A 10,355-nucleotide genomic window follows, 5' to 3' on the forward strand; every position below is an offset into this window, starting at 1 on the left:
GCAGGTCCTGTCCTCAGGGGGTTAACAATCTACTCAGAAATAGAAGAATCAGATCAACCAGTTAGATTTTGTAAAAAGTGCTCAAACAGAAAGTGAATGCTCTGTGTGTGGAGATAAAGACAATGTGACGCAGTGGCTAGAGTGCTGGATTTGATGTTAAGAGGACCTGAGTTTTAAATCTGCTTCTATCACTTACTACCTAAGGACCTTTCTGCTTCAGATCAATGGCCTCTTCCTCCAAAGCCCAGATTTGGGGCCTCCTCCTGTCCTGATTCCCCAACCCCCATTATAAGCAACTTCTGCTTCTTGAAATTTCTTTGTCTGTTGCAGTCACTTCTCAAACTTTTTAATGTCAGGATGCCCTCTTAAAGATTATTGAGGGCCACCCCAAAGATATTTGGTTTATGTAGGAGGTATATCTCTCAATATCTACTATATTAGAAATTAAGAACTTAATGTTATTATGAAAATAGTTATTTTTTACCTTATAGAACCAGTGAAAATGTCTGGGATCCTGGTGTCCTAGACTATACTTTTGACAATCACTGGGATATAGAATGAGTACTGTACCTATGATTGGTGAAGTCATGCTATAGATATTTCTCTCTTCCCTCTTTGCTCCTCTTGCCCTCAATTAGGGCACACTTTCTACCAATGAAGGCCTACATCTGAAAAGGTGGGACTTGAATCCACATCTCCTTTATTTCAAGCCCAACACCATGGCTACTCCTGAGCCACACAGCCCCATATGGATTTGGAGCCAGGAGGAGCTGGGTTCAAGTCCTTACTCTGACTTATGCTCGCTATGTGAACCCAAGCAAATTTTTATGGTTAATTACTTATCTGTAAAATGAGTGAGTTAGACTCACTGATCTCTAGGGTTTCTTCCCACACTAAATTTGTGATCAAAACTTTTACTTTGAAATTCATCGAAGTCCACATGGTACCCCATGCTTCCACGCAATGTGTTGTCACCCTCACTGGCCCATGGTCCTATCCCCACCTCCTGGCCCCACCCACAGACAGGTCCCCCACTTCCTTCCCTTTGGATCACTGCCACATTATGTCTTGATCAGTTTCTGTCCCTCAGTTGAAGCTTCCCTCTGCCCAGCTAAGGCTGCTCTGATTGAAAATCTCCAGCAGCAGCAGCAGCAGCATCAACGGCAGCATGAACTTCAGGGGTGGCCAGATCCTCTACCTGAACCCTGTGAGTGTACATGGAGTGGGCACCATGGTGGAGGGGGACCAGGGAGGGCTACTTCCATGACCCTGTGAGGAGTCAGCTCTGAGGACATGAATCTAGGAATATTAGAATCAACAACCAAGAGAGAATGCCTTGTTTTATTTGCACTTTGGAGGAAGGGACAGTCAGTGAGTCAGGTAGGATATGGGTACTGACTCCCATATTTGCTTGCCCTAGAACATTCTGACCCCATCACTGAAAGTGTGGCTGCTTGTCACCAGAGTTCTTGGTGGAACAACAGGGATCTTTTTAGCCTTTGGATCATAGCCTTGACATATAGAGAGTTCAAGAAACTTGCAAAAGTCACACAGGCAATAAAGGACAGAGCTGCCATAGGAGAGAACCTTGATCCTCTGACTCCATGTCCATCCTTCCATCCATTTCATTATGCTGCCTGTATACACTGATAAGGGTGCTGGACTTGGGATCTGAAAGATCTGGGTTCAAGTTCCAACACTGACACACATTGACTGTGTGACTCAGAGCAAGTCCCTTCACTCATGCAACTCCCCAGAATCTATCTGCTAAGACTTAGGACATTAGTCATAGATAGGTGGCATAGATGGAAAGAAACACAGACATAGAACATCTGAAGAGTTATGATGTGCACTAAGGTGTCTAAGTAAAAATGGTAGAATAAGGACGGGAACTTGTAGCAAAAATTCTCCCCCTCCCCTTAAGGGTAACGTTATCTAACTGCCAGGAGAAATTGTAATATCCTTCCTTCAAGTCCTTGGCATTCTTCCATTCCAGCTAAAATCCTACCTTCTACAGGAAGCCCCTCCAATTCCTCTTAACTCTAGAGCCTCTGCTCTCTTAATTATTTCCTATTTATCCAGTATATAGTTTCCTCTGTATATATTTATATGTTGTCTCCCACATTAGATTGTAAACTCCCCTGAGGCAGGGGCTGTGTTTTGCCTTTTTTTATCCTCGGTGTTTAGCACAATGCCTGGTATGGGGTAGGTACTTAATCATTCAAAGCAGAAAACTGCAGACCCAAGAATCTAGAAGACAATCTCCTCCTCCTTCATATTACATTGCGTCAGGCTGGTAGAAAATGATAAAATGCAGGACAGCCCCTCTGTCTTTTTGGCATTGCTCCCGGTCTACCTTGCTGCTGACTGAGGGGGATGGATTTGGAATTGCTTTTTGTCTTGGTGTTCTAGAACTTAGCTGTGTCTCTCTTCCTCTCTACAGACTGTGCCCTTTGTTGAATCAATTCAAGGAGGACTCCAGGAGGGACTCCAGATCACTGTTAATGGGACAGTTCTTCCTTCCACTGAGAATGAGTACTGTTTGTGATTGTCTTCTAGCTGGCTTTCCTTAAAATATTATCTTTTTAAATCACTTTTGATTTTCTCTTCCTCATATTTCTCCCTCCCTACTCCCCCCCCCCCATCTGCAGATTAGAGTAGAGGTTAGCCTGAGGCAAACAGGGTTAAGTTACTTGGCCAAGTCACATAGCTAGTAAGTGTCTGACACCAAATTTAAACTCAGATCCTGATTCCATGTTCAACATTCCATCCACTGGGTCACCTAACTGCCTCTTTGGATCACCAATTTTTATTTAAGAAATGAGGGAGAGATAGGGAGTCAAACTACCACTACCACCTTGACCACCATCTTCGCTCAGACCCTGATAGAAACAACCCAAGACTCTATATCCAAGAGCCTTGGGAATGGCAGTATCCCAAAGTACCACACTTGATTCCAGCCCAGCCACCACAGCCGTCATGGAGGGGAGAAATCACTGAGGAGAAGGACACTTTTTCTCTGTGTCTCTCTCTGTCTCTGTCTCTCTTTACGTTTCAATATGGTTTAGGATATCTTAGAGAGAACAAGACTAACACTTTCAAGTGTAGGCATTTAAAGCAAAGAAAATATAAAGGAAGAAAGTGTCACAAAGCAAAACAAAAAACAAAAACAAAGAGTGACAGGGAAAGGAAAGAGTCTAAGGCTAAGGAGTATCCTCAGCATCCACCAGTTGATCTTATTTTCTTGACTCCTGGCCTAGGTTCCACGTGGATTTTCGGTGTGGAACCAGTGGAAATGACATTCCCTTTCATTTCAACCCTCGGTTTCAAGATGGTGGCTACATAGTATGCAACACAAAGCAGAATGGTTTCTGGCGCAATGAGGAAAGGAAGATGCTCATGCCTTTCCAGAAGGGGGCACCTTTGGAAATTAATTTTCGGGTCCAGAGAACAGATTTCAAAGTAAGTAAAGCAACCTTTCAAAACATTTCCCTTGGAGAAATAATAGACTAATGTAGTGAGGAAAGATCTTGGGCCTACAAGTCAAAGGACCTAGATCCTTCTCCACCAAAAAAAAATCAGTTTTGGAAGTACAAGATGGGAAAGGCATGATTAGGTACCAGTTTGCTGAAAAAGATCTGGGGCTCTTAGTAGACTAAAAGTTTAACTTGTCAGCTCAACAATGTGATATGGAATCCAGGAAACTGGATGTAATCTTAGACTGTATTTAAGAGGTAAAACTTTTAAGAATAAGGAAGTGATGGTTCCTCAGAACTCTCTTCTCCATTTAGTTCACATTGGTATATCAGTAATATTCCATTTAGTTCTCTTAACTTCTCTCTCCATTTCCTCAATCTCCTCAAAGACCACAACCTCCAATACACCCTGGCCAGTCATGCCTTAGAGGTCACCAGCACTCACAAGACTTCCATTTTGCTGCTCAGTAGCTCGGACTTCCCACTCCCTGACCATAATCTCCTATGTTTTCATCTCTTCCTGTGCTTCATGCTTAAACCTCTTCTTTGCCCTCCAGTTCCTCAGATCCTCCCATGTCTTGGTGCTGTCTCAGACTCCTCCTCTGATGTCTCTTCTCTCTTCCAAATAGTAGTTAGGCAGTCCTCTACTTTTGAATTCCTAATCCTCCTGTCCTTTCCCTCAGTTATAGATCATTTTCTCATCCCCTTCTTCTCCACCTACTCATGTTCTGCTGAACAAAGCTGGAAGAAATGATGAAATAGGGGAAAAGGGAGACAACGTCTAGAAACTGTGCTCACTATACCTATTACACATTTATATTATCTAACCTCAACTGGATTCTCCTTGCAGCAATGCAGTCCTTTTACTCCTCTCCAGTAGATTTGCCATCCTATTGCCATAGAAGCCCTTCTCTCCTCATGCTTCACACATCCTCCTCTGTCTTCTTCCTCTTAGCTGAGGACCTGAACTCATCCTCCACCAGGAAATTGAGTTCATCTGCTATGTGAATGTTGTCTTCTTTCCTTTTCTTCATCTCAAAACCCTTCTGTCACCTTCCTTTTCTTCATTCCATTCGTGATAATGAAAAGGCTCTTCCCCTTGCCAAGTTCAACTCCCACATCATATGCCCTTGGTCACATCTTCTCCCATCTTTTCCAGCAGATTGACTGTCAACTCCCTTCTATTCACTCTTCTAACTCCTATTATCTGCCACCTCTCTGATACCCTCAAATATTCCTATCTCCTCTTCCTAAAGGGGGAAGGGAGCAAACATTAAGTGCCTACTGTGGTGCTAGAACATGAGCCCTCACTCTCTGCTTTTCTCTATCTTGACCCCCTAGTGAACCATTTCAACTCTACACTGTCCTCCTCTCTTGAATCACTAGTCCCCTTATCATTTCACTGATTATTAACTATCAAGCTTCAGCCTTGGATCACTCCTATACATGTGTAGCTGAATGAAAGTGGAGAAAAATCACACACCCTTTTTGACTGCATCCACTGTCAATTTATGTTACACAATCTTAACTGGGCCCTCACTGTTGTTAGGCAATCCTACTCTACCCTTATTATCAACTCACTCTCCCATTCTTCCCAGAAGTTCTTCTGAGCATTTTCATCCCTCCACAAACATGCCCTGACTCTCCCTCCACTAATCCTCTTAGATGAGAAACCTGCCTCATATTTTACAAAAAAAAATTGAAGTCATTCACCATGAGCTCCCTCTTTTCCCCTCTTCCTCTTCTCCTACCACTAGGATGTTTTCTGCATTAAGCACTCCACAAATAGTATCTCTTTTGCTTTTCATAATAACCCTGGGTTAGAGGTGCTATTGTTTTCCCCATTTGACATTTGAGCAAATTAAGGAAGACAGAAGTTATGGGGCTTTCTCAGGATCGTACATGTAGTAAGTATCTGAGACCAAATTTGAACTCAGGTCTCTCTGACTCTAGGACCAGTGCTCTATCCCCACTATCACCTATCTCTCTCAGAGGAGAAAAGGAAAGAAGTAATTATTAAGTGCGTACTATGTGCCAGGACTATGCTACACACTTTAAAATGATCTCATTTGATCCTCACTAAAAACTTGGGAGGTAGGTGCCGCTCTTATTATCCCCATTTTTTAACAGATGAGGAAACCGAGACAAAGGTCAAGTGCCTTATCCAGAGTCTAAGGCTAAATTTCCTTCCCCTGGTTTCCCCACTGTTACCTGCTATACATGAAAGGCACACAATCTCATTTTAAATTGAGCCCAAAGCAGAGCGAATTAGTAAGAGAAGTCTATTGCCAATTTTTACAAAAATGTGTGAATAAATGAAAAAATCAAATATTATTGTGGTGTAAGTTTGTAGTGCGATATTGTTGGGATTGAATATAATGGAATTTTATGATGTGAATGATGAATGCAGAGAAGCATGAGAAGGCTTATATGAAAGGACGCAGAAAGAGGTAAACAGAGCCAGGAAAGCAACATATATATAGAAGGACTACAACAGTATAAATAGAAAGATTAACAACCAAACAATCCATTCTGAAAGCTGGGAAATGACAATGACCGAACTTGGCCTCAATGAAGAGCTGTGAGGAGGTACTTTCTCTTTCCTCTACTCTGTTTCTTTGCAGAGGTGGGAGACTCTGGTTGTGCAACACTGTGTATGGTGTTAGATTTTTAAAAATACAAACTAGTAGGATTTTTATTCTTCCTTTTTACTTTTTACTGTAAGGAATTGATTTTTCAATAGGAGATAGTAAGATAGGTTGGTAAATGAATGTGATATAAAAACAAAGATATCAATTAAATATACCATAGATGTGTGTTTACATTTTATATTAAGAAGTAACGCAAGACTAAAAGAAAATAAAAAGGGAAAGTATTTATTAAACATTTATTATGTGCCAACGTTTTTACAAGTACAAAATCAAGATATTCCCTGAATTCAGGAAGCATATATTCTAAGAGAGGGAGAAAAAATAGGTGAAATTAAATATATTAAAATTATTTGTAAATAATATATAAAATTTTATGTATATAAGCATTTATATATTATAGAAATTTATCTGTGTCATCTTAGACAAGTCATTTTACAGATGAAAACCCTGATGCTTAGGGAAGAGAAGCAATTTGCCCACGGTCACTTAACCTATTGTCAATGGTGGGATCTGAATCTAAATTCGCTGACTCATATCACATTTTCTGTTGTCTTCAACAGGCATCTGCTTTTCCATGTGATTCACTCTCAGAACAGAAATATGTAAGTCATTTCTAGGTGGAAGGAAGTGTGTGTTTGTGTGTGTCTGTGCGTGTGTGTGTACACACACGCATGTGTATAGAGTGGAATCCCTGATGACCTGGGAGTGTAAAAACTCAGAAAGTCAAGGACAGCTTCAGACTTGGAAATGATACAGAGGATTCACATGGCGCGGGTTGGGGTGGGTGTTGAGAGGAGCGGGGAAGCAACAATGTCCTGCTTCCACTTTCCTGGCCCTGCAGACCTTCCCTGGAGCCCCTCATGTGGCCATTTCCTTCTGGTCTTCTTTTGTTCAGGTCATTGTCTTTTTGTTACCGTTTGCTGAAAGACTCTAACCTCTTTCTCAACCTCTGCTGATAGCCTGGGTTGCACATTTTCACACTTCCTTCTCCAGGCAGCAGGCATTTCCTTCACATGGTTTAACACTTGATATCTTTTGTTTTCTTGCAGACCTTACCTTTCCTTGCCTCAATTTGTGGGGGACTCTGCCTAGGCAGATCCATGACTGTGTTTGGCTCTGTCCTGCCTTCTGCTGACTGGTAACTCACAGGCAGAGAGAGTCAGTGTCCTGAGTTCACAGGGTTATAAAGGTCCCACCCCCTTCATGAATCCTAGGCAAAAGGGAACTTCAGGGTTGGTTTTCCAGTGGCATAGCAAAAGGAAGACATTCTCCAGTCATTCTAAAATATTCAGCAAAATGAATTCAAAAAATATTAAATACCAACTAAACCTGGGTCAGCATGACATAGTAGACAGAACACTAGCCATGAAATTGGGAAGACAGGGGTTCAATTCCTTTCTTCTGCTTCATACTAGCTGTGTGACCCTGAGGGATTCATTCCATCACTCAGTTTCCCAGCCCTCTCTCTAAGACAGAAAGTTGCAGAGAAGTTGCTGGTCTACATTTGTAGAAGGACAATGTCTTACTGTCTCTGTTCTTCAGGTGTGTAATTAACCTGAGAAGTGGGAATGACATTGCCTTCCACTTGAACCCAAGATTTCAAGAGAATCTGTAGTCTGAAACAGTCAGATCACTGGCTCATGGGGACCCGAGGAGCATTGTCTGCTTAGCACCATGCCCTTCTTTAGAGGCCAGACCTTCATGGTAACGCATGAGAAGGGGGAGGGGGAGAATGTATGTAGGTACTTCACCCACTTTACATGTTAGGTATTATCATCTGGAGAGGAGGTGTGTCCACAATGTATATTGAGCCAGCCTCAGAGCTAGGAAGAGCTGGATTTGAGTACTGCTGGGAAGCCTTGGGGAAATCATTCAGTCTCACATTGGTGCCCCTGCCAAGTTGCCCTGCCTGTTTATAGCAGAACTGTACTTGTACAAGTTTTCACAGGGGGTTCCCTTCATCAGTGAAATCACAGGTTCATTTCCCAACTCCTCTTTTCCAAAAGTATTATGCCACTGACAGATGAGGAGACTGAAGATCAGAAAAGTGAAACCACACCTTTTCAATCTCCCTTTTTCTGACCCCTGCTCAGCGTGGCTTGAATAGCTTGTCTCCTTGTCTTCCAGGTGTGGAGAACACTGTGAAGAACACTGCTTCAAGGTGATTGTTAATGGGCAGCACCTGATCAGTTACAACCACCAAGTGAAGAATCTGCCATCTATCAATGATCTGGAGGTGGCTGGAAACATCCGTCTGATTCATGTCCAGATCTAATGAAGCATCTTCCACCCATGTGTCCCAGGCCTAATCTGCCCCTGTTTTCCCCACCATGCTTCACCTTCCCAGGCTCACATCCATGCATCCCAAGGATGTGGTCCCTGCTCTGGTATCTTTCCCACTGGATGCTCAGCAAGGAGTTGTAGAAAAAGTCTACCCTTTGATGTAGAGGAAAGTGGGTCAGGGACATATGTTTATTTTTTCCCAAAGGCTTAGCCATGAACTTGGTATGCAGTAGATGTTTGATAAATGCTTGTTTATTGAGAATGAGTGTTGCTGCCATTCAAGTAGAATGGAAGTTCTATGAGGACAGGCACAGCTTTATTTCTCTTTTTTTCATCAATGCCTAGGCCAATGCCAAGTATGTATTAGGTGCTTAATAATGCCTGTTGATTGATTGAGGGTTGTTCCCATTCAAGTAGACAGGGGAGAGCATTGCCTAGTATTCACTGAGTGCTTAATAAATGCTTGTCAATGGTTAGATGGATGGACAGTGCCTGCCTCACTGATAGATTAATATGCACAAACTGCTTTTCAAACTTTCATTAACTTCCATTCATTTCAAACAAGTAATTATACAAACCACCATGCTGACCTCTTTTCCTAAGTGTGAAGTGATTTATTGGTAAAGGTAGAATCCAATGGAAGCCAAGCTGACTCCTGAAGAAAGCAAGCTGAGAGCTCAGTCGATTTCATTCCAGCCTCCATCTTTAGTGTTGGCATCATAACAGAAGAGAAACCACACTTTTACAAAATAATAGGAGACTGTCCATTGAGTGATGAGGCCCATATCCCAACCATATCCCAAAGGAAAGCTTACTCTACCTCTTTTCCACCCTTCTCCCTTCCCCCTGCTCATCTTCCCATTACCAGATTCATGGTCTTTCATCTCCCTTCTGCTCCCATTTGTAGCAGTTGCTTCTTCACTGTCAGGAACATACTGACCCTTCATTGTCAGGAATATATTGGCTCATTGTGCCCCTATAATCTTGGGCCTTGTGTCTCAATATTTTCCTCTCTAAAATGAGGCAGTTGCACTCAATAACCTTTAAGCCACCTCCCCACTCTAAATACATGATCCCATAATGCCAAGGAACACAAGCTTCAAGTATGAGATCTCTGTCCCAAGTGAATCTGGTGCTGGTTGTGACTCCACCCAACAGCATCCCTCAGTCTACTCAGTGCCTCCAGATGTGTTTGTCAGTCTCAGGGGTCTGAATATCCACACAGGGCACATTTATCTGGGGCTCGAAGTTGAGTGAGTTGAGGTCACACAGCGATGAATTGTCAGAGACAGGATTTGAACCCAGGTCTTACAACTTCCAAGTACCCTCTATCTCCCTTGTTTCCCTGTATATGTCTAATGGACAGGGATCTAGGATTTCATTGATAGAGAGAGCTTTTGATGAGTCAACACCATGCACCAAAGTAGGCCAACACCTTCTCTACAGCTCTGTCTGAGAGACTTGCCCAGAGCAATGAGAGATTAAGTTACCTGTCCAGTATCACACAGCCCACATGAGTCAGAGATGGGACTTGTCTGTGTATCCAAAACTCGTTGCAAAAATCATCTCTAGGGAAAATTCTGGATAAGCCCTAGGGTCACTTGAGAACAGAGTTTCTCCCAGATGGGGTCAGAGTGTTTTAAAAAAAGACAATATAAGTAATTGCACATAATAATCAGCCTGCCCTCAATCCCTTGCAACAGCATGGCTATTGGCAAGTCTGAGAATTACAATATGACACACCCATTGTAAACAGAATAACCATGTGTTGGCCCTAGCCATGATTACAGAAAAAGTTTGCCTCCATTTTTTATCTTCTGACCTGTGTGACCATTTAATCTAAAAGGATCCAAATGTGCCTGCCCAGTCTTTGCCCAAAGGTAGAGTTGGGTCCTTGTGGGATGAACACAGTCAACTCTCCATTATCTGGGATTGGGGGAGGGGT

The 10,355-nt window shown here is 42.5% G+C and overlaps 1 protein-coding gene across 1 annotated transcript; it reads left to right on the forward strand.

The window, feature by feature from the left end:
- Nucleotides 1–1,060: 1,060 nt before the first annotated feature.
- LOC140524883 (galectin-9-like) lies at nucleotides 1,061–8,892 on the forward strand. The gene is made up of 6 exons (XM_072639745.1): nucleotides 1,061–1,207; nucleotides 2,444–2,535; nucleotides 3,261–3,462; nucleotides 6,688–6,729; nucleotides 7,177–7,265; nucleotides 8,255–8,892. The coding sequence occupies exons 1-6, from the start codon at nucleotides 1,169–1,171 to the stop codon at nucleotides 8,400–8,402; spliced, it is 612 nt and encodes a 203-aa protein (XP_072495846.1). The 5' UTR covers nucleotides 1,061–1,168; the 3' UTR covers nucleotides 8,403–8,892.
- Nucleotides 8,893–10,355: the final 1,463 nt, after the last annotated feature.

Source organism: Notamacropus eugenii, chromosome 2 (genome assembly GCF_028372415.1).
Source record: "Notamacropus eugenii isolate mMacEug1 chromosome 2, mMacEug1.pri_v2, whole genome shotgun sequence".
Classification (NCBI taxonomy): domain Eukaryota; kingdom Metazoa; phylum Chordata; class Mammalia; order Diprotodontia; family Macropodidae; genus Notamacropus; species Notamacropus eugenii.

Excerpts from the sequence above, each read along its gene's own strand:
- LOC140524883 (XM_072639745.1), top strand. The coding sequence starts at position 1,169 with ATGAACTTCAGGGGTGGCCAGATCCTCTACCTGAACCCT. Across the intron at positions 2,536-3,260 it reads CTTCCTTCCACTGAGAATGA|GTTCCACGTGGATTTTCGGT; the intron begins GTACTGTTTGTG and ends CTCCTGGCCTAG. Across the intron at positions 7,266-8,254 it reads GTCCTGCCTTCTGCTGACTG|GTGTGGAGAACACTGTGAAG; the intron begins GTAACTCACAGG and ends CTTGTCTTCCAG.